The 27830-nt window shown below is 41.2% G+C and overlaps 3 protein-coding genes across 3 annotated transcripts in view; all 3 read right to left on the bottom strand.

Annotated features, from left to right (window-relative positions):
• scp2a (sterol carrier protein 2a) overlaps window positions 1-7947 on the bottom strand; it is a 28723-nt gene extending 20776 nt beyond the window's left edge. Inside the window, 5 exon segments of the mRNA XM_024136890.2 lie at window positions 4335-4399; window positions 5922-6053; window positions 6505-6576; window positions 6792-6846; window positions 7683-7947. Coding sequence (XP_023992658.2) covers window positions 4335-4399; window positions 5922-6053; window positions 6505-6576; window positions 6792-6846; window positions 7683-7865 — 507 coding nt within the window. The 5' untranslated portion in view covers window positions 7866-7947.
• A 258-nt stretch (window positions 7948-8205) lies between these two features.
• Window positions 8206-10632, bottom strand: czib (CXXC motif containing zinc binding protein). Its single transcript, XM_024136889.2, has 8 exons — window positions 10576-10632; window positions 10404-10487; window positions 9825-9881; window positions 9640-9721; window positions 9462-9493; window positions 9155-9232; window positions 8723-8788; window positions 8206-8585 (listed from the first exon to the last, which is right to left on the bottom strand). Exons 1-8 carry the CDS (start codon window positions 10579-10581, stop codon window positions 8508-8510), a joined length of 483 nt encoding a protein of 160 aa, XP_023992657.1. The 5' UTR covers window positions 10582-10632; the 3' UTR covers window positions 8206-8507.
• A 2066-nt stretch (window positions 10633-12698) lies between these two features.
• Window positions 12699-25734, bottom strand: uck2b (uridine-cytidine kinase 2b). Its single transcript, XM_024136888.2, has 8 exons — window positions 25581-25734; window positions 16818-16883; window positions 16488-16581; window positions 14664-14760; window positions 13969-14111; window positions 13665-13762; window positions 13503-13551; window positions 12699-13274 (listed from the first exon to the last, which is right to left on the bottom strand). The coding sequence occupies exons 1-8, from the start codon at window positions 25683-25685 to the stop codon at window positions 13135-13137; spliced, it is 792 nt and encodes a 263-aa protein (XP_023992656.1). The 5' UTR covers window positions 25686-25734; the 3' UTR covers window positions 12699-13134.
• Between the last annotated feature and the right edge of the window lie 2096 nt (window positions 25735-27830).

Raw genomic sequence — 27830 nt, 5'->3', positions numbered from 1 at the left:
ATTACCACCGGGTTAGTCCTGTCCATGTACTACAATACACTGGGTTAGTCCTGATCATGAACTACCAATACACGGTTAGTCCTGTCCATGTACTACACATACACGGGTTAGTCCTGATCATGAACTACAATACACTGGGTTAGTCCTGTCCATGTACTACAATACACCGGGTTAGGCCTGTCCATGAACTACAATACACCGGGTTAGTCCTGTCATGTACTACAATACACCGGGTTAGTCCTGATCATGAACTACAATACACCGGGTTTGTCCTGTCCATGACTACATACACCGGGTTAGTCCTGTCCATAGACTACAATACACCGGGTTAGTCCTGTCCATGAACTACAAATACCACTGGGTTAGTCCTGTCCATGTACTACAATACACCGGGTTAGTCCTGTCCATGTACTACAATACACCGGGTTAGTCCTGTCCATGTACTACAATACACTGGGTTAGTCCTGTCCATGTACTACAATACACCGGGTTAGTCCTGTCCATGTACTACAATACACCGGGTATGCTGATTCATGTACTACAATACACCGGGTTGTCCTGTCCATGAACTACAATACACCGGGTTAGTCCTGTCCATGTACTACAATACACTGGGTTTAGTCCTGTCCATGTACTACAATACACCGGGTTAGTCCTGTCATGAACTAATAACCGGGTTATCCTGTCCATGAACTACAATACACTGGGTTAGTCCTGTCCAGTACTACAATACACCGGTTAGTCCTGTCCATGTACTACAATACACCGGGTTAGTCCTGATCATGAACTACAATACACCGGGTTAGTCCTGTCCATGTAACTACAATACACTGGTTAGTCCTGTCCATGTACTACAATACACCGGGTTAGTCCTGTCCATGTACTACAATACACCGGGTTAGTCCTGATCCATGAACTACAATACACTGGGTTAGTCCTGTCCATGTACTACAATACACCGGGTTAGTCCTGTCCATGTACTACAATACACCGGGTTAGTCCTGATCATGAACTACAATACACCGGGTTAGTCCTGATCATGAACCAATACACCGGGTTAGTCCTGATCCATGAACTACAATACACTGGGTTAGTCCTGTCCATGAACTACAATACACCGGGTTAGTCCTGTCCATGTACTACAATACACCGGGTTAGTCCTGTCCATGTACCAATACACCGGGTAGTCCTGCTTCATGAACTACAATACACCGGGTTTGTCCTGTCCATGAACTACAATACACCGGGTTAGTCCTCGTCCATGCTACATACAATACACGGGTTAGTCCTGTCCATGTACTACAATACACCGGGTTAGTCCTGATCATGAACTACAATACAACGGGTTAGTCCTGATCATGAACTACAATACACCGGGTTAGTCCTGTCCATGTACTACAATACACCGGGTTAGTCCTGAGTCATGAACTACATACACCGGGTTAGTCCTGCACATTGAACTACAATACACCGGGTTATCCTGTCCATGTACTACAATACACTGGGTTAGTCCTGTCCATGACTACAATACACCGGGTTAGTCCTGATCATGAACACAATACACCGGGTTAGTCCTGTCCATGAACTACAATACACGGGTTAGTCCTGTCCATGTACTACAATACACCGGGTTAGTCCTGATCATGTACTACAATACAACCGGGTTAGTCCTGATCATGAACTACAATACACCGGGTTAGTCCTGTCCATGAACTACAATACACCGGGTTTAGTCCTGGCTCAGTATACTTACAATACACCGGGTTAGTCCTGTCCATGAACTACAATACACCGGGTTAGTCCTGTCAAGACTTACACACACTCCACCATACCGGGTCACTACTACAATACACCGGGTTAGTCCTGTCCATGAACTACAATACACCCGGTTAGTCCTGTCATGTACTACAATACACCGGGTTAGTCCTGTCCATACACATACACGGGTTAGTCCTGTCCATGAACTACAATACACCGGGTTAGTCCTGATCATAACTACAATACACCGGGTTAGTCCTGGTCATGAACTACAATACACCGGGTTAGTCCTGATCATGAACTACAATACACTGGGTTAGTCCTGATCATGAACTACAATACACGGGTTAGTCCTGCCATACTACAATACACCGGGTTAGTCCTGTCCATGACTACAATACACCGGGTTAGTCCTGATCATGAACTACAATACCGGGTTAGTCCTGTCCATGAACTACAATACACCGGGTTAGTCCTGTCCATGTACTACAATACACCGGGTTAGTCCTGTCCATAACTACAATACACCGGGTTAGTCCTGATCATGAACTACAATACACCGGGTTAGTCCTGTCCATGAACTACAATACACCGGGTTAGTCCTGTCCATGTACGACAAAAAACCGGGTTAGTCCTGTCCATGAACTACAATACACTGGGTTAGTCCTGATCATGAACTACAATACACCGTGTAGTCCTGTCCATGAACTACAATACACCGGGTTAGTCCTGATCATGAACTACAATACACGGGTTAGTCCTCTGATCATGAACTACAATACACCGGGTTAGTCCTGTCCATGAACTACAATACACTGGGTTAGTCCTGTCCATGTACTACAATACACCGGGTTAGTCCTGTCCATGAACTACAATACACGGGTTAGTCTGTCCATGAACTACACATACACCGGGTTTAGTCCTGATCATGAACTCAAATACACCGGTTAGTCCTGTCCATGAACTACAATACACCGGGTTAGTCCTGTCCATGATACAATACACCGGGTTAGTCCTGTCATGAACTACAATACACCGGTTAGTCCTGATCATGAACTACAATACACTGGGTTAGTTCCTGTCCAGTACTACAATACACTGGGTTAGTCCTGTCCATGACTACAATACACCGGGTTAGTCCTGTCCATGTACTACATACACGGGTTAGTCCTGTCCATGAACTACAATACACGGGTTAGTCCGTCCATGTACTACAATACACCGGGTTAGTCCTGTCCATGAACTACAATACACTGGGTTAGTCCTGATCATTACTACAATACACTGGGTTAGTCCTGATCATGTACTACAATACACCGGGTTAGTCCTGTCCATGAACTACAATACACTGGGTTAGTCCTGATCATGAACTACAATACACCGGGTTAGTCCTGTCCATGTACACAATAAAACCGGGTTAGTCCTGATCCATGAACTACAATACACCGGGTTAGTCCTGTCCATGTACACAATACACCGGGTTAGTCCTGTCCATGTACTACAATACACCGGGTTAGTCCTGATCATGAACTACAATACACCGGGTTAGTCCTGTCCATGAACTACAATACACCGGGTTAGTCCTGTCCATGTACTACAATACACCGGGTTAGTCCTGTCCATGAACTACAATACACTGGGTTAGTCCTGATCATGTACTACAATACACCGGTTAGTCCTGTCATGTACGACAATACACGCGGGTTAGTCCACTGTCCATTATATACTACCAACGTACACGGTTAGTCCTGTGCATGTACTACAATACACCGGGTTAGTCCTGTCCATGAACTACAATACACGGTTAGTCCTGTCCATGAACTACAATACACCGGGTTAGTCCTGTCCATTACTACAATACACCGGGTTAGTCCTGTCCATGAACTACAATTACACCGGGTTAGTCCTGTCCAACCTGTACTTACAATACACCGGTTAGTCCTGTCCATGACTACAATACACCGGGTTAGTCCTGTCCATCTGTACTAATACACCGGGTTAGTCCTGTCCATGTACTACAATACACCGGGTTAGTCCTGTCCATGACTACAATACACCGGTTAGTCCTGTCATGAACTACAATACACCGGGTTAGTCCTGTCCATGTACTACACATACACTGGGTTAGTCCTGTCCATGTACTACAATACACGGGTTAGTCCTGTCCATGACTACAATACACCGGTTAGTCCTGTCCATGTACTACAATACACCGGGTTGTATCCTGTCCATGTACTACAATACACCGGGTTAGTCCTGTCCATGTAACTACAATACACCGGTTAGTCCTGTCCATGTACTTACAATACACCGGGTTAGTCCTGTCCATGTTACTTACAATACACCGGGTTAGTCCTGTCCATGACTACAATTACACCGGGGTTAGTCCTGTTACATGTACTACAATACACCGGGTTAGTCCTGTCCATGAACTACAATACACCGGGTTAGTCCTGTACATGTACTACAATACACCGGGTTAGTCCTGTCCATGTACTACAATACACTGGGTTAGTCCTGATCATGTACTACAATACACTGGGTTAGTCCTGATCATGTACTACAATTGGTCTTACCTTTGATGACAAGGAGCCTCTCTCCATCTTTTCAAAGCCAAGGGCTAGTGTACAGTCAGCCAGACCTACAGTCAGCAAAAGAAGGCATATGTTTAGGTCCAGCATAAGACGGATTATAGTAGATGAGCATGCATCCTACTTCAGTTTGCTTCCAGGACATGGCATCACTAGGGTCAGAAGTTTGTCCTGAACATGTGACCAGAGCAGGGAAAGACTCCTAGTCCTAGGAATCAATCCTGCCCCCCTCTCTCTCAGTCCCACTCACCTCTCCGTGTCCCATCCAATGACGTCCAGGGAAGGGGGAAAAAAGTATGTGGCACACCTGCTCGTCGAACATCTCATTCTGAAATCATGTGCATTAATATGGAGTTGGTCCTCCCTTTGCTGCTATAACAGCCTCCACTCTTCTGGGAAGGCTTTCCACTAGATGTTGGAACATTGCTGCGGGGACTTGCTTCCATTCAGCCACAAGAACATTAGTGAGGTCAGGCACTGATGTTGGGCGATTAGGCCTGGCTCGCAGTCGGCGTTCCAATTCATCGCAAAAAGTGTTCGATGGGGATGAGGTCAGGGCTCTGTGCAGGCCAGTCAAGTTCTTCCACACCGATCTCGACAAACCTTTTCTGTATGGACCTCGCTTTGTGCACGGGGGTATTGTCATGCTGAAACAGGAAAGAGCCTTCCTCAAACTGTTGCCAAAAAGTTGGAAGCACAGCATCGTCTAGAACATCCTTGTATGCTGTAACGTTAAGATTTCCCTTTACTGGAACTAAGGGGACTAGCCCAAATCATGAAAAACAACAGCAGACCATTATTCCTCCTCCACCAAACTTTACAGTTGGCAGTTGGCACTATGCGTTTGGGCAGGTAGCGTTCTACTGGCATCCGCCAAACCCAGATTCGTCTGTCGGACTAGCAGATGGTGAAGCGTGATTCATCACTACAGAAAACGTGTTTCCACTGCTCCAGAGTCCAATGGTGGCGAGCTTTACACCACTCCAGCCGACGCTTGGCACTGCGCATGGTGATCTTAGGCTTGTGTGCGGCTGCTCTGCCATGGAAACCCATTTCATGAAGCTCTTGACAAACAGTTCTTGTGCTGACATTGCTTCCAGAGGCAGTTTGTAACTCAGTAGTGAGCGTTGCAACCGAGGACAGACGATTTTTACTCGCTACGTGTTTCAGCAACCGCCGGTTCCGTTCTGTGAACTTGTGTGGTCTACCACTTCGCGGCAGAGCCTTTGTTGCTCCTAGACATTTCCACTTCACAATAACAGCACTTACAGTTGACCGGGGCAGCTCTAGCAGGGCAGAAATTTTACGAACTGACTTGTTGGAAAGGTGGTATCCTATGACAGTGCCACGTTGAAAGTCACTGAGCTCTTTAGTAAGGACATTCTACTGCCAATGTTTGTCTATGGAGATTGAACAACTGTGTGCTCGATTTTATACGCCTGTCAGCAATGGGTGTGGCTGAAATGGCCTAATCCACTAATTTCAAGGGGTGTCCACATACTTTTGTATATATAGAGTACTGTATGTGTAACACAGATATGATTAATATATCTACGGTCGAGTCCCACTCACCTCCCTGGATTAGCTGTCGGGCCATGAACAGGGCAGTGGAGCCTGTGGAGCAGTTGTTGTTGACGTTGATGATGGGGATCCCTGACAGGCCAAGGCTGTGGTAGATGGCCCTCTGGCCACAGGTAGAGTCACCTGAAAAATAATGATAATAATATGGTCATTTACATTGACAGTAACACAAGTGGAGTCACCCGAGACACACAGATGGACAGACAGATGTCAAAATGACCTCATTTTAAAGTGATCTTGTTTTAAAAGCAATAGTTCATCACTAGACAGTTCTCTTCGTGACACAGACACAGGTCAGCTCAGGTGAAGGATTGCGTTGTGTTATAATATCTTACAGGCCCTATACAACAGCATAGCTTATTACTAGGCCTATACAACATCATAGCTTATTACTAGGCCTATACAACATCATAGCTTATTACTAGGCCTATACAACATCATAGCTTATTACTAGGTGGACACTTACAGCACTTTTGGACTGAATTTGAAGGCAACTCACAGGGCATTTAATATGCCTAAAAAAATACTGTTAAGTAACGGACAGTTAACATTATAATCCATGACAGTCTCTTACCATACACATAGCCCACACAGGCTTGCTGTATGGCAGAGTAGGGGACTCCAGCATCAGACAAGGCCCTCTCACCTGAGTCATAAACACATGATTATAAGACACAACAGGGAACAATGGGCATCACTCAAAATGTTGCATGTAGAATGGGACTATTATATGACATGTACAACACAGGGTATTATAACCAGGTAGTATCCAGGTGACTATAGCTCAAGGTGTATCCAGGTGAATGTAGCAAGGTTGGCAAGTACAGGACAGGTACACTAATGAAATGAAATGACAACCACCTGCTATCTTTGCCATGTCGGGATAGTCAAAGTCTTCTTTTCCTGGCTTCTCAAACTGCAAAGACAAAACACAGGAGAGGGTTCTGGATCAAATCTCAGACTGGGGATAACAGTTCAACTACTACACAGACAGAGCTCTGGGTCAACATGACCGCTGTGTACTTGAGCAAGGCACTTTGCCCGTAAACTTCTCGGTACTACGGCTTACAACACCTGTGTGTGTGTGTGTGTGTGTGTGATCTGAAAAGGCAATGGACAAAGAAAGTATTCTTCTAATTCTGACTGTACAGGAGGGACGTCCTTCTGCTGCATGCAATGTAGCTAGTGTTTATCAAGCTATCGGTGTGTGCAATGCATCCATGACCCTTGGCACAATTAGCCTATGACCATGGAGTATTGGACTTTCAGATTAGACGGGGTTTTAAAATGCCACGTATGGCAATTTCATTTTAGCTAGCTAGAAAATACATTTCCAAGCCATACTTCACAATACAATTGTAAACATTGTTCGCCCAATATAGTTGTTATTCAATGTTTCGTGTTAGCTAACTAGCATAGCTTGAAAGCTAGCTAAATTAGCTACGTTACTGTAGTTACCTAGTTGGCTAGCAACACCAACATGAACAGCTGACAAGTCTTAAATCTCGCGTTAAGTTATATGTTTAGCCAACAATAGTTGTTTAGCCTACGTTAAATATCGAAAGAAATGACAAACTACTTTAGCTACCTACGTTTTTTGGAAATGCTGCTAACCAACATGACAGGTAACGTTAGCTAGCTAAGGACAACGAGCTAGCTCTTTGCTAAATAGTCTTTCAATACTAGATAGCAATCCAGCTAGCATGGATGCTAGTCGAAATGCAACCATTTAAAACCAATAGCAAGATTTACCTTTGTCATTCCCACTCCAATGACGAATACTCTGTTCTTTTGAGGAGCCATTCTGGTTGTTGTGCTGAGACTAACGTTAGTGCTTCCAAGAGGGAAGAGTGACAATACGGATGATAACCGTTCACCGAACTGAGAAGTCAAAGTACTACGAAGGAGTTTCAGTGGAGCACGTGAACGCAGCATAACTCCTTGCCTGTGATGATGCTAGCTATCTTTACCCATATTAACGTTACACAATACAGTGACTTCCTAATGAAATCACTTGAAAGTGTGTCCAGTTGTGTAAACAATGGATGAACTCTGGACAAATACCTAACGTTAGCGAGATGTTTTACTATTGACTGTTTAAGAGCAAAGTACTGTGCTATTGTTGACTATTGTAACAACAAACTTTCAAAACAGTGGCAGTTATACATGGCTGAGTTTCATCACTACTTCTTGTGACCGAGTGCCTCAGATTTACTCAATGCATTCTGATACTGATCATTCCAGGCAGAGAAAACCTTAAAACCACATCATTTTGTTTTTTTTGTTTTTTTTTCATTCATGATCTTTATTGGGGTAGCAACAAAAGGAAAGGCATGGTCACATATCTCATTCAATCCAGGATGATGTGGATGGACATTCCACCCAATCAATCCTCAAATGCTTCTTGCTTGTCACAAACGAAACAGCACTGCATTATAACTGTCAACAGCACTGCATCAGCATTGGAAGTGTCTGATATCGACAGCCATTTCAGTCAGTGGATGAGTGGATATCTGGCCAGTGTGTTTACATCCCGTCACCTGGGCTAGCTGGTCGTACAAAGCGTTTGACCGTAACTCAACACTTGATGAACTGGTGTGTGACCTCATAGATGCCCACTGACTCGCTGGCCTTCTCGTCATAGTCTGTCCAGTCCTGATATGGAGAAGAAGTATTAAAAACACTGTTCCTGAACTGAAAATAACTATTGTATTGGGTACTGGAAACTATTCTTGTAATCAATGTTCACATTTACTATGTTGACCTACTGGCCATAGATCAAAAATACTAACTTTTTCCAGTAGGGTGATTTCAGGAAACTTGGTCCCCGACTCAGCTCCCTCTGCAGCAAAGCCCGCCTGTTGTGTTTCAAGGTCAAAGTAATGTGATGTTAGAGACAGGGGACAATGTTGAGGTGTTGTAGTATTGTAAAGCAAATGTTTTAGTTGACTTTATTGTTCTTTCAGCAGTATTACAAGTTCTTAAGAACATTTGTCATTGAACACTGTTACAAAAAAATACTAAATAAAGAAAATGTCAAGGTTTCAGAAATGTCTATGCTAAACATTTGGAATCTGTTTTTGAATGGTAGAGTGGATCCAATTGTTCTACTTTATCAGAATAGTCAAAGGGAGAAAACAAATCCCCTGATGCTATAATGTGTGCTTCTACAACCTTAGCTGAGATTTGACAACATACAGTACAAGAGTGTGCTCTGTTCTCACTTGTGGTTGGAAGTCCACGGGCTCCAGGCCTCGACACTCAAACTGCACCATGGTCTTAAACCTCTCACTATCCTCAGCCTTCACAGCAGCAGCACCATGAGGAAGAGACAAGAAGGTGTGAGTGGCTGAAATAAATACTCTTGTGTTTTAAAGATATATTGTTCTGTAGCAGAACACTTCAAGTGTCAGCAGCAACAGAGTGGTAGGATGAAATAGCCCGTATTATTACTAAACATTTCCCACCTTCAATTGCAGTCAAGCCAAGGATCAATTGAGAGGTAAGCGTCACAATAAGTACTGTACTCACATTGTACGGGGTGATTGTGTCTCTCATGATATCTGTGAACAGACAGTTACAAATGAACATCATGGCAGAAACAAGGTAGAGCTGTTGCTTACCTCTATCCAGTCATCTCAGATCCCCAAAGGAAAGTGAAATGGCTGAATGTATGAAACGTATGTGTAATACTTCTCTGTTTGCTTACCAATAGAATTCTCCCTGGCACAGAGTTTACACTTCTGCACCATGCTGGCACTCCCTCTTCCTCCTTTGAGTGGTACACTGTCCTAGGGAAACAGTCAGTCACTGCAAAGTGTGGAATATCCATTGTCACCATATCAAATGTGATTTTGAACAATAAGATACATTTATACATTCACCTTTACTCACCATAAGGTTGATATACTGCCATTTCTCTGGGATCTCACCACAATTGGCACATTTTAACTGTGACAAAAGTACGTATGTTACGGAATTTGCCACAAATGGTACCCTATTCCCTATGTAGTGCACTACTTTATACTACAGCCCTATTCCCTATGTAGTGCACTACTTTTGATCAGGGCACATGTTCTGGTCAAAAAAGTAGTGTACTTTAATAGGGAATAGTCTGTCAACTAGGGAAGCATACATTGTGTGTAGTTATGGCATACACATTCTATTCTAATCCTATGGGTTATTGGGAGTCCACAACACTACATCAGCATTGCTTTTGTATTGTTACCTACCGTTAACTGCCTAACGTTACATATCACATGCGTATTGCTTACTGACTAAAAACTAGCAATGTTTTGAAAATAACGTCACAGGAGTACATTTCATAGCTAGTCGTGCTGTAAATGTCTTGTTTATGTAGTGATACAACTTTTCACCATTTGACAAATTCGCTTATTGTGTGTCATGATAAATATAACGTTATAGTTAATCGTAAAATGGCTAGCTTCAGCTTGTTAGCAAGTTCTTAGCTACCTTTAGAAACCAGCGGAAGTCTTCACCTTCTGGCCGCACATTTGTGACATTTTCCAAAGTGGCTTTGAACTGCAGCCCAATTTTCTATGAAACATATAACAAGTATTTCATTAATGATAATGTAAATATTGTTGACAAGCGTGCATGCTCTGAATGATGTGGCCTCACTTACCACCATCTTGACACTAGTACATTTGCGTAAACACTCGTTTCAAAATACGTAAGCGTAGCTACGTCAAGGCACGCTTTTCCGCATTGTCAAGAATCAATCAGCTAAGGATATTTTGTATAGAAAAGTCTTTATTTTTTAAGAACTGGTTCAATAATCATATCCTGCTGGTGAGTCAACTTTTTAATGCAGAAGTATTGTTACTCAATTATGAGGATTTTTTTTTTTATACCGTTACAATATCCCTGTAACACCTAGAGTTCGCCAGTCTTTGATGCTATTCCATCTGGAACTCTCATGTTATTTAGAGGTATAGCCAGACCTCGCTTAATCCAGTTGATTTTCCAATAGGGAAAATGTGTTTCTCCTTGCGCCGTCAGAACAGATCTATACGTGCTTTATTTCAAAGGGATTTACTGCGATACATTGGTCACTAATATCTGTTGGGAAAAAGTCTGGTTATTACCACACAAATACCTGCTTGCTAACAAGGTCAAAGAGGTCTCTTTCAGAATGATCCATAAGTATTACCCTGCGAATCACTGCCTGAAGAAACTTTAAAAAAACATTAACATTGACTGTACTTTTTATGTTGAGCATCCAGAAACAGTTTCGCATTGTCTACATGTACAAAAAATTATAGAAAGATATTCCGTTTTATAATTGTTAATATTCTTGATTACTTTTTTTTTTATGGGAGAATGTGCTGCTCGGTTTCCTTAACCATAATAAGGATAAAGAAAAACAATTTAATTGTTAATTGTGCCAATGGCAAAATGTCATTCATTAATGTAAATTCACTAATTTAAAAAACTTTTCTCTATAAGGAATCCAAGCAGTACATTAAGACCAGTCTGCATTCTTCTAATAAGAAAGCTGTTAAAACAATCAATGTGTGTGTTTAAGGTCTTTGTATAATCTGTAATTTGTTGTACCCTCTAGCATATGTTATCTTTGTATACTTCTTGTATGTATACTGGTTTTTCTACGCTAAAAAAAATAAATCAGCTGTTGCAGGAATAAGTCACAAACACACCTTCAGTTTTTTAATCTACCATTTTGCAATGTGCTTTTGTTTCAATCATCCAACGTTTCTACATCAATCCAACATCCAGACTCCACAAAATTGTATGGTAAAAATTAAGTCACAATTCAGCAACTGCATGCTTACTAAATACAGCACGCGGCATATGAAAGACATTTTACAGAAATGGACTAATTGGAAATAATAGGGATGTGTATTGTGGTTAAATTCAGCAGCGAAAAGGCATTGTGCTGGTTTCATGTTTTCAAGTCTTGTCAGAAAAATAATGAATCAGGCGTAATTCAGGTGCATTGCTGTTATGTGACCCTTCCATCCGTTTGACTAATAACAACATCTCTGCACTTCAATGGTTCTCTGTCAACCTGAGAAAACAGTATTAGGAAAATATTAGGAAATAACAATTACTAAATTACTAGGGGAAATTAAACTCTAATAGGTATATTTCTTCAAAATGTTAAATTAATTATGCTTCAAGATTAATTAGGGAAAAGCATTTTATGCAAATAGTTGAATATCTTGTGCAAGTTTAATCAATTAACCTGACAATTTCTATTTTGTGTTATAGCACTCATAACACTTTACTGTGTTGACGAGATTGGATTTGGCTTCCACCACCAGGAAATACACAAGATATCATGCAGGACGAGTCAGCCCAAGCTAACTATACCACCGTTGTCAGGTAAGTAACACCGAAATTGGGTTTCCATAATAAAAGGAGAACCCCTGTTTGAGAATATTCAACCTTTGTTACTACTTCTTCACTTGCTTCCTTTAACCTACCTATTCTGTGCGGAAATTAGAATTTCTGAATGTCATGGAGTTAGGATCTTCCCTCTTGTGGAGGTTCTGTAGCTTAGAAAATGGTGGAGGGTAAGTGAAAGACAACTCAACTAGGGAATGGAACAGACTAGAAAAACACGATAAGACTGACAAAAAAAAAGGGTAGGAAAAACCTATTTCAAGATTGTCAACGAGAACGAATAACGAGAGCAATCCTGAGATTTCATTTCAACTTTCAGTCTAGTTTCATCCCCATTTTCAAGGTCCAAAATTCTTCTCAATGAGGAATTGGATCGCAGACTGTGATTTTAGGGTTTAATTCTCATTCGACAACACCAGTTTCCCCATTTTATTCAATCTGTCAAAAAGCAAACTATATGAAATACAAATTTGAAATAAACGGATGAAAACAAAAAGGGGGTAATTCTTAACACATGATCTCATTGCAAAAACCGGAGGTTCTCTCTCCCCGCCTGAACCAAATCCAACAATTACAATAAAAGTACCTGTAATAACAGTAGTAGTAGTAATAATAATAATAATAATAAGCATTGTAGTTACTCTTTGGCTGCGTCCCAATTCTCTACACGTCTCCTACAAGGACCAGAAGTGTGTAAGTGCACACTCTGGTAACAGGGTAGAGAATCAGGACGTAGCCTACCTCCATCTTAAATACGGCAATGCCATTGGGAATTATGTACAGATCTAATCACACTCTGCCTCCAATACAAAGGAGGTCAATGAGGGCGACTGCTGGACTCTGAGGTCCGTCGTTGCCGGGAGGGCGTGCTGTGCCCGTTCATGCAGCCGTTGTGCCGCTTGGTCAGTCCGCCGTTCAGAATGTCCTGGATGTGCTGTACTATCAGGTTTATTGCCACTGGGAAAAAAAGACCAGAGGAAGGGAACAGTGAAGTTAGGGTTACCATTGTACATTCACAAAAGGGGTATAAACAAGGAAACTCCCGAGGGAAAATTCATGAGTCATGTAACGTGACGGCTCCATAAGAGCCAACCTTTCCTTACCATAACCCTTCACTATATTGACAGATTCCATACAACCCAAAGGGATATTAAAGGATCAGATCTCATGGACGTTCCTCCTTACCCAAGTTATCTGCTCCACGAGGGATGATCACGTCAGCATACTTCTTAGTCTGAAAATAAACATTGCAATTACTACAATAACTAGGCAAGTATTTGCAAAGATTATGGCTGGCTTCATTGACTAGCACACTATATTACAGGGACACACAGAGTGGAAACTTACTGGAAGACAAAACTCCTCAAAGGCAGGTTTGACAAATGTGATGTATTGAGTAAGAACCTGCTCAAGGTCCCTGCCCCGTTCACCTATGTCTCTTAGCACTGGAAGAAATAAACAAGTTGGAACACAGAACACACTAGAATTGTAACACAGAACACGCTAGAATTAGAACACGCTAGAATTAGAACACAGAACACGCACGTTAGAAGTCAAGAAGAGACACTGACACCGAGTCTGACTGGCAAGAGTTTGTACGACATTTAACCTTATCCAGAAATACACAAGGAAGTTGAGTCAGCAAACACACCTCTGCGTGAGAGCCGCGTGTCTGCATCCGTGTCTACAAACAGTTTCATCTGGAACAGGTCTCTTATCTCCTGGGAGTAGAACATCAGGATGCCCTCGAACAGCACCACGTCAGCCGGGTACACAGTCACAAACTCATCCTTCCTGGAATCGAACAAGACAGCATGAATATATATTTTTTTTTTAATCAGGATGACCCAACAGGACACATGCCATAAAATAAGAACGAACAGCCTGGTATTGTACAAACAGTTTGTATTGATATTTCATAAGAAAACATCCTGTTATAGAGACAACCATGAGACAGATCAAATGTGATTGAATGCCCAACAACGCTGTATTAAAACAGACCACAGAAACCTGCTCTACGTGGCTGTTCTCAGTCGGTACTACCTGAACTTAACAAATAAGAATACTTGGGTTAGAAACATGTACAGTTATTGTTAGAACACAAACAAGAGTAGAGGGGTATACTATCAAGCAGCAGCCAGCTAACCCTGATATATAACTATTGATTTCCTGTATCACTAAGAAAGCTACATTTTGGATATGTGATTTTGGATGTTGAGTCAATTAGACCATGTACAATTCAAGATAAGATATTTAGGCGAGTTAGCTGGCTAAGTCCTTGATCCTGCTTTGTAGTACCCCCCCCCCCCCTCTGGTGTGTGGACACCGCATCAACGAGGAGCTCACCTGGAATGGGTGAAAAAGTCGTACACAGGGATCTGTACGGTCTTCCCCTGCATGATCTGCCACAAAGTCTTCATGACCAGCTCATTGTCAAAGGCATCTGAAGAATGACAGTTTTAGAGAAAGAAATTCACAAGTAAAACAACAAGAGACAGAAATGGCTTAAGAGAAAAAAATAGGTTTCTCACATCTATTCCATTGGCAAAATAACTGACCATACATGGACCACCATGTACCATCTGCTGACAGTGGCCTCCACTAAACTCACATGTGAACACACGCTATCAAACACACACTAGACTAGTGTAATTGAGGAATCTCTGTGGAGTCTACTGGGTCACAGCTGTTAAGGTCTGTCTCTCAGACCCTGGGTCTCCCCCAATAATATCTCCTGACACTTCTGCACACAAATCTAAAAGGTATTGGATCGGTGGAGACATGGGCTAGACTATGCCAGGCATTTCTCTTTTAAATCAGTGAGAGGAAATTAACACTTTAGGAGAAAGTGGAGATTGAGAACCCCCCCTGTCGTGCAGCAGCTGAGAGACACTCTGCTATTATAGATCTGCTGACTAGGAGTATGGCAGGAAGATGAGCTGAGTGTATGAGGGATGGATGGCCAACAGAGGCCAAAAATGGATCAGGTATGCGATGGTTAAAAACGTGAATGCCTCTGGAAATTTTATATGAAATGTGGCCATGGGTCACGTGATAAATTGAGTTGTTTAATTATATTTCAAAGAAGGGTGAAACATTGTATCAACTGGGTCTGGCCCTGTAGGCTATTCGTGCAAGGGATAAGAAGTAATCAGGTTGGCCTATTTTAATGACGTTTTCACTGGAAAGGGAGAGAACTGGAAAGATTTTTCAAATACATTGAGGAACTATTGTCCCTCATTGAATTTACAAACAGACTTTTACTTGCTGAAAAAATTACTTTGAGAAGCTCCACAGTTCATTAGTGCTGGTGAGTTAAGCCAATAGGAAATATTTCATCAGATCCCCAAATGGTGACATTTATACAATTGCGCACAGGCCAGGTTGCCTAGGCCTACTTCTGTGTAATCAGGTACACGTCCTTACTCAACATTGACAGGAGTGCTCCAAACAAAAGACAATTAATACATTTGACCAAACTCAAATGGAATTAAATGAGAAACCAGTTTTGGTTTCTCACAAGTGTAGCACTGGTTGTGCGCTCTGAGAACAGCGTCTCCACTCCAACAACGGTAAACGACTACTAATAATAATACAAAACAAATTGAATGCATTACCAGAAATTACCGTAGCCAAACAAACACTGTAGATTAGAAATGATGGTTATTAACATTAATGTACTATTGGTGATATATGCAAATGGGGATTGATAGACTAACAATCAAAGGGCAAACAATTCACACAATTAAATTATGAAACAATGACTTTGCACGAATTGGCGGGAGATTGCTTTTTCTGAAGAGCTGTGCATCGTGCATCAGCCACCACACTCCCCTTCTTGGACTGTGCCATCACTGCAGCATGAACAATGAATTAGTCCAACGAGACAGGTGCAAATCAGACAGGTGTCTCGTGTGCCATACATTAAATATATTTGCGACTGCTCGACAAAAAAATATATAATCTTGGTCAACCAACAGCCTATCGACCAAACAATCGATCAGTCGACTAAATGGGGTCAGCCCTAGTTGAACTACATTCAAAGTCAGACATTCTGATTTATCTACACACAGCAAAGCAGACCCTTCCAAGCCCCAGCCAGCCACAGCTCCTGGTCCTACGCGTCGCTAGCATGGCCCCCACCAGTCCTACGCGGACCCGACCCCATACCTGGGTGATCGAAGTTGAACTGGCCCTTGAGTGCTTTTGCCTTCTGTTCTGGAGTCAGCTCTCTGTAGAAACTGTCCTGGCTGAGGATGGCTACCTGGAAAACAACGACACAAGTCAGCACTACACTGAGGAAGCTAACCATCTCGGGTTGTATAATACTGGTATAGAGAAAAAAAAACAGAATAGGGATAGATTGGAGAGAGGTTGGCTACCTGGAAAAATAATGACGCAGATCGGTCAGGGCTGCACAGTGGAAGCTAAACCCTGAGTGCTGTGGCTGTGAGCTACAGTACAGAAAAAACAGGACTGGGGGGAGAGAATGGAATCTACCTGTCTCTGGTGGTGGTCGATTTCGTTCTGGCCCAGAAGCTCCATGATCTTCTCACACACCGACGACTGCAGACACAGAGGAACACAGGACGCATTTTACACTGTTGTAGAACAAACGATATTTGATAGGTTTCGATGGGTTTATTGTGGACCTAAGCTTGTCGCCTGCCTTCGCGCCTTTGGGACAACGACTCCCATCGTTAGGGCAGAGACACGAACATCGTCATTATATACAGATCTCTGGTTGCAGTCACATTTCTTTACACAGTTGGAAGAGGGCATGATGCTGGTGAATTTGCACGTCCCATGTAACACAAGCAGTAAATCCACGACTTAGCTTCATTGTTTTCTGATAGAAAATAAATGAATGTTTCTTGTGTTTCACATAGCCAGCCACGGAGTTGTGGTGCATAGTAGGCTATTTACTGTGCGTTGATTGACAACTGAACAGCAGTTTGTTTTATTTAAAAAATAAAGTGTCGAACTGACTGAATAAAGTTGATCTTCTTTATGCCTTTGACATTCATAAAATCATAAAACGTAGTTACATGTCCATGAAATTGCGTCGGGACAAGGAAACCAAAGGGCTTCCTAGACGTCGGGACAAGTAAACCAAAGGGCTTCCTAGACGTCGGGGCTTGCCAAACAGTGATGCTAAAGTGAGTGACTCGTTTGTAACCTACCGGATTGCATCGGTGAGAGAGCCACTCATTTGGCCTTTTTTGACAATTTATCTGCAGATAAATTATGAAAACATTCAATGAAGATAGTAAATGGTAATCTCAAACAAATCTACTTTGAAACAAGAGTATACACCTCACACACATGGTTATGGGCTTTTAAAAAAGGTACCTGTACCATGGTCAGAGAGAGTTGAAATGTATTCAATGTATTCCATTTTCAGTTCACACACAGAGAGAGAATACTAAAATACAAAACCGTGACAAACACCAGATTTAAAATATATATTTTATAAGTAATGGTTAATTAATTATTTAAAAAAATATTCATAACATTGTCATTTGACTGGAGGAAAGGGTTTTAAGCATTGTTGTGGACTTACATCTAATTGTTGTTTTTCTATTTAAAAAAGTGTGATTGAGCAAAATGGTGTACTGTGTACTAGTTACAGTATGTTCTKKKTACTGCACAGTGTGTTCTACAGTGTGCTAGTTACAGTATGTTCTGTGTACTGCACAGTGTGTTCTACAGTGTGCTAGTTACAGTATGTTCTGTGTACTGCACAGTGTGTTCTACAGTGTGCTAGTTACAGTATGTTCTGTGTACTGCACAGTGTGTTCTACAGTGTGCTAGTTACAGTAACTAGTACTAGGGCTGTTACGGTGACCATATTACTGCCACACTGACGGTCACGAGTCATGACTGCAGTCAAATTCCAGGTGACCGTTTAGTCTTCTCCAAGCTCTGATGCTGCTGATGGTGATTAGTAGCCTACCAAACTTGCTAACTGCCTGGTACTCAGAAGTCTATTGTCCCTCTAATCACTGAAATCAATGCAAATGTGATGGAACATCTAAATCAAAACACTTCATGAGAGCCCATGAGCTCATGTTGCACAACAATAGATGTATTTTTCCCCCCTGCTTCACGACAGGTGCAAGATAATTGTCCATTCTAAATCAAAATGTCACATTATTTAGTATATGTAAAGACAAGATTAAATGAAGTATGATGGGTGACAATATTAGTCTATCACTTGTGAATGACGCCCAGCTTCTGTGCAGTAAGGCAAGAAACAGTGAAACTTTCACCCCCAAAAGATACACCTTTATAATAAAGCATAATCACATTTGCAGTGACGTTTGAGCAGTGGAAAAAGTACCCAATTTTAATACTTCAGTAAAGGTAAAGAGAACTTGAGGCGTTTTCTATTAAGGTAAGTGAAAGTCACCTGGTAAAATACTACTTGAGTAAAAGTCTAAGTATCTGGTTTTAAATATACTTAAGTATCAAAAGTAAATGTAATTGCTAAAATATACTTATCAAAAGTAAAAAATCATTTCAAATTCCTTATATTAAGCTAACCAGGGGCACACCAACACATAATTTACAAATGAAGCATTTGTGTTTAGTGAGTCCGCCAGATCAGAGGCAGTAGGGATGTTCTCTTGATAAGTGTATAAATTTGACAATTTCCTGTCAAAATGTAACAAGTACTTTTGGGTGTCAGGAAAAAACGTATAGAGTAAAGGGTATATTATTTTCTTCAGGAATGTAGTGAAGTAAAAGTAGGCAAAAATATTAGGCTGCCCGACAACAAAATCTTGGTCATCAGAAAGTGGTCTTTCGACTATTCGATTGGTCAATTTAAAACTTTATATAGCCACTCCCTATGCATTTTAATAAAATCAACTATATGAATTGAGCTTGTCTGATGAAATAAGACAAGAGGGCGCCAGAGATCTAGATAATCTCCTCCCTCTCCTGCTGGCTTTCAGATTCTGCTATTACTCCAGACCTGCCAACCCAGTCCAATGCGGCAAATTGGAGATTCAACTCGCCCGCATTGCACACGCCGAATTGGGGTTCTTTCCCCGGACACTCGTTTGTGAGTCTTGGTACAATTCTATAATTGCGATCAATCAAGTCTATAAAAATTTGGGATACTTTGACGGCATTCCATTTACACATATGGTAAAAGTCACTAACAAGATCTAAATAAAAAGAACAAAAAGAGCCTTTATTCTTGGAGTTTATTTTATTTTAAAACTGAAGTTATTTGTTTAGGTACAAAATGTACAAACGTCTAATCCACTTTATTTTTTACTGATATGATAAGAACAAATGTTTGAAGCAGAGCATCAGTATCAAAGAAACATGTTATCCATAAAAACGAAAAAGCTATGATAGGAAACAGTGAGGGTGAGAACAAATCTTCTGGACACCTTCAAAATGTTCAGGAAACCATTTCCTAGACAGATTTGCCTGGTACCTAGCAGATTTAGCCTTACGCAGCAGGGCATCAGGGTAGACTTCTCTGTGGCTAACAGTTCCTCTGGCAATCATTGAAAACTTCTTGGTAACTAGGGCACTCAACATGTCTGTACCGAGGGAGGCTCTGTACTGGGTTTTGTTCTTGGAAACGAGACTGAATATTCGTTTGCAGTCTGCATTGCTGTGGAATTTGACCAATATCCCCAGCCGAAAGGTGGGAGTAGACCAGGCTGCCCCCCCTTTACTTGTGCCAATGTCTCTCCAGGCCTGATCCGTGCGCATGTTGACCAGACTCTGCTCAAAAGGCTATTTTTTGTATTTGCATTTAATTTCTGTCACTAGCAAATGCTAGTGAACTGCTGGCACTTTTTAGCCCACTGAATGTACATCTTATGTTCACTAACGTTAGCTTGAAACAATGCGTTTACCTTTCCACAACACACAGAGTCAAAAAAAGGGATTTGTCCATGTGTTTACGTACAGCTGACAGTCGGCAAACTCAGCATCACAACAAACAGGAGGGGCAGACGGGGTAGCTACGTCGAATAATGACGTATTAATCTCCATGTCCGTTGACACAAACGCTGTACATGTTTGTGTATTGCAGCTCGAGAATCGAGATGTTAGATTTACTCAGTGGATTTATTTTTTATTCAAATGTATTTATAAAAAAAAAACACTTTTAACCCAGATCTCATATCTGCGTACATGGACAGAGAATTGCGTAGTTGGTACGCAAAATGCGTGCATGTTGGCAGGTCTGTTACTCTCCTGAAGTTGCCGGTAATAGGCTACACGAGGAGTCGGCGACCTTTCTCAGGTGGAATGCCAATTTATCTGATTATTTCTACCGATCTGCGTGGCAGTTAGTTTTCATATGCACATTTTCACGGAACAGGTTAATTTAATTTACAATAACGTCTTCATATCTTACAATGATTGTCATGTGGTTAATCAAAATTCTATCCAAACCTAAATGAAAGTGACACCTAAAAAGCAACTTCAATTGCAAACTACAGTACCAGTCAAAAGTTTGGACATATACTCATTCAAGGGTTTCTCTTTATTTATTTTTACTATTCTCTACATTGTAGAATAATAGTGAAGACATCAAAACTATGATATAATACATACGGAATCATGTAGAAACCAAGAGTGTTAAACAAAAAATATATTTTATAATTTAGATTCTTCAAAGTAGCCCCCCCTTTGCCTTGATGACAGCTTTTCACAAGTAAATGTGGACAGTTCTTCCAACATCCGATGTGTTAGTCTTCACTTGTAGCCTATGAGAAGGACCCCATCATGCGACAGACATTGGCTAATAACTGAGAGGTGCTTCGTAGCACGCACCCGGGAGAAGGGAATTAAAATTCTTATATTCAGCACAAGAGCACAACAGCCCCTGGCCGCAAAATGCATGGATTTTTTTAGGGGGCATTACGGCCACAAAGGGGATTCCGCCTGGAAATTCAAGGCATTATCAAGTGCTTGTCGAATTGTGAATTAGGCGCTGATGAAGTGTGTACAGCCTGCGCAAAAAACAAAGCTTATGCCTTCCATGCCACTTTTTTCAAATCATTGGAGTTGTATCATGCAGCCTTAGAATGTATTAAAAATCAAAACATATAGCCCAATGTTTGTATCCCAACTGAAGTTTCATATATAACAAAATAAAGCATATAGGAGGACCGGTTTCTTTATTAACCGCTCAAAACAGAATAGCCGCATGTGCGCACTCGTTTGAATAAATATCCTTTCTATTTTATTCAGCTATGTTCAATTGTATTCTTCATACTAAAAAAGAATGCCACAGAATTCTAAGCAACTAACTCCAACTCAGAGTATGCTATTCTGTTCTTCTGAAATAGACCACATTTCCTTAATTTCTTGTTTCTAAAATAAATGGATTGATTGTGATAGTGTAGGCTATATTAAAATGGCTTTATTAGACTGTCGATGTTCCTAAGGTCTGCATCAGTGGCTTGTAGGCTGTGTGTGGGGAAGCCAGGAGATGCTAAATGTGTTTGTTAATTAACAGTCAATTACTGTGAGACCAGTTATTTGCTTGGCAATCATTGTCTGACAATTTCATGACGACCACAGCCCCACACAGTACCCCAGCAAAACATACTGTACCCAGTACCCCAGCAAAACAGGGAGCACTATGGAAGTACCACCCTGGACCCAAGTGCCCTTCCCAGTGCCCAGGCCATCTGTCCTCACCGACACCCTCGAATGCCAGGATCTCCCATCTACCAGGCTGCCAGTGCTGACGGGGCATTCTCCTGACCTGCCACAGACTATGGTGCTTTTGTGTCCGTGAAAAAAAGTGTCACAATGAAATCGGACGCCCACTCCGGAGACCGTGTTGTTCAGCACTGCAGCACACAGACTAACCTAAAGCTGCTCATCTAAGAGCCTGTCAAACATGATGTAGCTTCTATATACAGACTATGATTTGGCAAGACATAACACTACAGCAGGGTGTTTGTACAGTAAACATTACAGGCAGTAAGTAATCTCAGTTAGCAAACGCAAGCATACAAAAGGCCTGGATACCATTCAACCAGAGCCACATTGGTGTCAGTGCACTTACAGTAGGGTAATGTGACGTCATGTTTGGTACATCATGTTCGTTATCATACGGCAGGTTATTACTGTTCGCTCACTACTTCCTCATAACTCCATGGGCCAGCAATCCCAAACCACCCCACCTCAGTCACACCCAACACCGTGTACGGGGATTTTCAAGGAGCCAAACAGTGGCCCTATGCCAAAAGTTAACTTCATGTCTGGGTCAACCGAACAATAGGAACGGAGGAGGGTATGGAAGGGGCCAGGGAAAGGAAAGGACATTGAGTGGAAGCTTCCATCGAGTTCTTTTAAGAATTTTAACATTAGTTCATTTCACAAGCTTATTACACATGCCTTGTGATATACGAAGCAAACTATTAATTTGCTTTCCAAACTACTGTTGGTATCAAGACCGGTATTTAATTGTGGTCTCAAACCAACAAGTACGAACAAATAGTGGAAAACTACAGGCCATACTAGGCTCAGTGTTAACACGTCATTATCAAATCACACAAAGCTATTAACTACATAGTGTGGCAACTACATAAAAATCTTGACTGCGTCCTGTACTACTTTAAAAACAAATCATCTAGCTAACAAAATAAGTTTCTTTGTAGCCTGGGTAGAAGTATTGTTAGCTAACATTCCACTCCTTTAATTTGCCAAAGATAGGAGTGGAATGAATGTTAGCTAAAAAGATTGGTAACCAGACTAGTTTCTTTCCCCACATCTGAAAAATCCATGTTTGTCTCGTTTGTCTCATTTAATCTCATCGCTGAGAAAGTGAAGAGAATATTATGCTTCGTTGTTAACGGATCTCTTTAAAAAATCATCCAATATTATTTAAGACTAGATGGATCAACAATTACATCAATTTAAGGATAGGATTTGTAATATTATTCCAAATTATGTTTTTGAAAAAAAAAGTTGAAGTCATTGAATTTGTCCTAAAATGTAACCTCACTAAATTATACTCAAACATAGGATAGGAATATCCTGGTTAATTGTATATAAACATAATTCCTCCCCATAGGTGTTTGAGTTGGAATAACAGACAAAAATAATACATCTTAATTTTTTCAAAGATGGTTAGAGATCGTTATTTTGTTAGTGACAATTATTTAATGACAAATGTACAACCGTATAATTATGTTAAATGGAATTCCAGGGACGGTACAGTACCAGTCAAAAGTTGACACCTACTCATTTAAGGGGTTTTCTTTATTTTCACACGTTTTCTACATTGTAGAATAATAGTGAAGACATCAAAACTATGAAATAACACATACGGAATCATGTAGTAACCAAAAGTGTTAAACCAAAATATATTTTTGATTTTAGATTCTTCAAAGTTGCCAACCTTTGCCTTGATGACAGCTTTGCACACTCTTGGCATTCTCTCAACCAGCTTCGAGGAATGCTTTTCCAACAGTCTTGAAGGAGTTCCCACATATGCTGAGCACTTGTTGGCTGCTTTTCCTTCACTTTGCAGTCCAACTCATCCCAAACAATCTCGATTGAAAAACAAATTATGTCCCACTAAGCGCAAACCAGATGGGATGGCTTATCGCTGCAGAATGCTGTGGTAGCCATGCTGGTTAAGTATGCCCTGAATTCTAAATAAGTCACCAACAGTGTCACCAGCAAAGCACACCCACACCTACACCTCCATGCTTCACAGTGGGAACCACAAATGCGGAGATCATCCGTTCACCTAGTCAGCGTCTCAAAAAGACACGGCGGTTGGAACCAAAAATCTCAAATTTGGATTCAGACCAAAGGACAGATTTCCACCGGCCTAAAGTTCATTACTTGTGTTCTTTGGCCCAAGCAAGTCTCTTCTTGGTGTCCTTTAGTAGTGGTTTCTTGACACAACAGCAACACAACTGAATGGCTCAAACGCAATAAGGAAAGCTCAATAAGGAAATCAACTTTTAACAAGGACGACCTGTTAATTGAAATCCATTCCAGGTGACTACCTCATGAAGCCGGTTGAGAGAATGCCAAGAATGTGCAAAGCAGTCAAGGCAAAGGTTGGCTACTTTGAAGAAACTCAAATAAAATAGATGTTGATTTGTTTAACACTTTTGGTTACTACGTGATTCCATGTGTTATTTCAGTTTTGATGTCTTCACGATTATTCTACAATGTAGAAAATAGTACAAATTAAGAAAAACCCTGGAATGAGTAGGTGAGTCAACTTTTGACTGGTACTGTATATGCCATCGTTTTTTATGCAATACCTTACAGGTCTTATAAGACTTGTACAGGGAAATGGACTTGTCACTTATTAATGGACTTGTACAGGGACATTATGTTCATTAGATGAAGAATTCAGTTCTGTGTGCGTCAACCATACGTGCACTAATAATTATATTAGGAAGATATGTACCGAGCCTGCTTTTCTTCCTGCAAAAGTATACTGGAATACAATAAAATAAACTGACGCCCGTTTCCCGCTTGCGCCCACGTCTGTTATTGTTATGTAGCTAATATTAGCTAGGTAGCTACGCGTCAATAATCGATTCAACTGAAATAGCCAGTAGTCGTGTCCCTCGTCAATAAATAAGTCCAACAGTGGATAATAGCCACATTGTGTCGAATAGTTCGTCACTTTGACATTCAGAAGAGGGTACGAACCGTGGTCTTATTCGGCTAACCCGTGGGGCTAGCTAGCTAATCAAAGAACTTTAAACAAAAGAATGATTTAGCTGTATGGCGCGATAGATAACAAGCTAACGTTAGTCTCAATAGCCGATTTGGGTAGGCTCTCTATAGCTGTGTGTGCAAAAAAAGTAGCTAGCTAACGTTAGCTGTCTAGCCAGTCTAGTTACTAACATAACGTTAGCATGTAGTGCCGGGGATAAAATATAACGATTACAGTTTAGATAATTTACTAACTAGAAATTGTTGGTTGATTTGATAGCCAACTATAATTAACTAACGTTAAATGTATTTGCCAACTTAAACTATTTCCATTGTGTGTGGTGGAATTAGGCATCCTGGGGGCAAGGGAAATATGATGCCAACGGATGAAGGAAACCACAAAAGTTACAATCATTTAGCCAACTCATTAATAAATGCTGATTACTCAAGATTGGCAAGGGGTTGATGTCATTAAAACCAACAGTTCAACATGAGCCACGCGGTCGGCGAGTTTACGAGCGACTTGAACACATTCCATCAGTTGCAAAAACATACAACAATAGACAATATATGTAAGGTGCTAACCTTGCCACTGGCAGTGCCTCCAGACACTCCGATAAGGAATGGCTGTCGGATAACGTTGTTATTTTCGGCATAGTCACTCAGATGTGTTTCAGTGTCCCCGGCCATGCTTGCAATAACGTGCCTACAACAACGCAGCTGGGAAGAATACACTGTCCTGCTGAGCTCCTCCCATCATTTCTTTCACTAAATGTATAACTTTTTTCAATTTTATTTATTTTGTATTAATGAATTTTTCAAATGTCCTGGTCTTGCACATAATGTGATTTGTATGTAAATGGATTCATAAAGCTGTATTATTTATATCATTTGATTGTATGTTTGCGCTTCATAAATGGTTCGTGCTATACAAAATCCTTGGAACAGCCCTACACTAAAACCTAACCCTTACCCAAACCCTTATCAGGGTTGGGTAAGTTACTTCCTAAATGTAATCCTTTAAAGTTACTAGTGACCTGTCCACAATTGTAATCAGTAACATAACTTTTGCATTACCCAACACTCAGTAATGTAATCTGATTACTTGCAGTTACTTTTGGATTATTTCGATTTGAGTCAGAAACATTAATTCCAGAAACAAAATTTACTACGTGTAAACAGGATAATTTGGTCCATGAAGTCAGACTCGTCCAAAACAGAGTTTTCTAAGTGAGTTCGTCATGATTTACTGTAGGGTAGGGTACAATCACGCTCACTTGCCAAGTGCCCAAGACATCATATGTAAAATTTGCCTATTTGATTGCGAACATTAAAAAAAGTGTAATAACATGTGTAATATAGTGCAATATATATATATATATATGGAACCCTGATCTATATATATATATACACACATGGGCAAAACTTTGGTTTTAGAAGTGGGGGGGGAAAACTTATTTTTAATTTTTTTATTATCCATTCGGAAAAACACTACAAACAGCCTACCCCACCGCTGGGAGGCGCCCGCGTGGTCCTAAAGCACACCTGACCCCTTTTTGTATCACATTCCAATGATAAAACGGGGGACAGAAATGCAATTTCAGAATGTCCCCCCCATCGCCAGTGAAAGTTGCACCCCTGCTTGTAATTAATACCTAGACAACCAGGTGATGCCAAGAGTGTGCAAAGCTGTCATCAAGGCAAAGGGTGGCTACTTTGAAGAATATAAAATATATTTTGATTTGTTTAACAGTTGTTTGGTTACTACATGATTCCATGTGTGTTATTTCATAGTTTTGATGTCGTCATTATTATTCTACAATGTAGAAAATAGTACAAATAAAGAAAAACCATTGAATGAGTAGATGTGTCCAAACTTTTGACTGGTACTGTATATACAGATCATATGGAAAGTATTCAGACCCCTTGACTTTTTCCACATTTTGTTACGTTACAGCCTTATTCAAAAATTGAACAAATAGATTTTTTTTGGTCCTCATCAATCTACACCAAATACCCCATAATGACAAAGCAAAAAACTTTTTTGGATTTTTTGCAAATATCACATTTACATAATTATTCAGACCCTTTACTCAGTACTTTGTTCAAGCACCTTTGGCAGCGATTACAGCCTTGAGTCTTCTTGGGTATGACGCTATAAGCTTGGCACAGCTGTATTAGGACCATGCCTCAGGACTACCTGTCCTGATGACTCCTTGCTGTCCCCAGTCCACCTGGTCGTGCTGCTGCTCCAGTTTCAACTATTCTGCGTGCGGCTATGGAACCCTGATCTCTTCACCGGACGTGCTACCTTGTCCCGGAACTGCTGTTTTCGACTCTCTCTCTCTACCGCACCTGCTGTTTCTATCTCTGAATGATCGGCTATGAAAAGCCAACTGACATTTACTCCTGAGGTGCTGACCTGTTGCACCATCTACAACCACTGTGATTATTATTATTTGACCCTGCTGGTCATCTATGAACGTTTGAACATCTTGGCCATGTACTGTTATAATCTCCACCCGGCACAGCCAGAAGAGGACTGGCCACATGCTGTCTGCCCAGTACAGTTGAATCTGTGATTCATCCATGAAGAGCACACTTCTCCTGCTTCTCCAGTGGCCATCAAAGGCGAGCATTTTCCCACTGAAGTCGGTTACGACGCCGAACTGCAGTCAGGTCAAGACCCTGGTGAGAACGATGTCCACGTAGATGAGCTTCGCTGAGACGATTACTGACAGTATGTGCAGAAATTCTTCGGTTGTCCAAACCCACAGTTTTATCAGCTGTTCGGGTGGCTGGTCTCAGACGATCCTGCAGGTGAAGAAGCCAGAT

The sequence above is a fragment of the Salvelinus sp. IW2-2015 genome, unplaced genomic scaffold (assembly GCF_002910315.2).
Source record: "Salvelinus sp. IW2-2015 unplaced genomic scaffold, ASM291031v2 Un_scaffold1046, whole genome shotgun sequence".
Lineage (NCBI taxonomy): Eukaryota > Metazoa > Chordata > Actinopteri > Salmoniformes > Salmonidae > Salvelinus > Salvelinus sp. IW2-2015.
The sequence above is the reverse complement of the archived record's forward strand: the minus strand, read 5'-3'. Positions and strand labels throughout refer to the sequence as shown.

What these genes read in the sequence shown, in the direction of transcription:
- czib (XM_024136889.2), bottom strand. An exon ending in CCGTGGACTTCCAACCACAA is followed by an intron (nt 8,789 to 9,154) that starts GTGAGAACAGAG and finishes GAAACACAACAG; the next exon opens with GCGGGCTTTGCTGCAGAGGG. An exon ending in AAATCACCCTACTGGAAAAA is followed by an intron (nt 8,586 to 8,722) that starts GTTAGTATTTTT and finishes TCTCCATATCAG; the next exon opens with GACTGGACAGACTATGACGA.
- uck2b (XM_024136888.2), bottom strand. Translation starts at nt 25,685, where the DNA reads ATGGCCGGGGACACTGAAACACATCTGAGTGACTATGCCGAAAATAAC. An exon ending in GTTCAACTTCGATCACCCAG is followed by an intron (nt 14,761 to 16,487) that starts GTATGGGGTCGG and finishes GTCATTCTTCAG; the next exon opens with ATGCCTTTGACAATGAGCTG. An exon ending in TCGTGGAGCAGATAACTTGG is followed by an intron (nt 13,275 to 13,502) that starts GTAAGGAGGAAC and finishes TTTTTTTCCCAG; the next exon opens with TGGCAATAAACCTGATAGTA.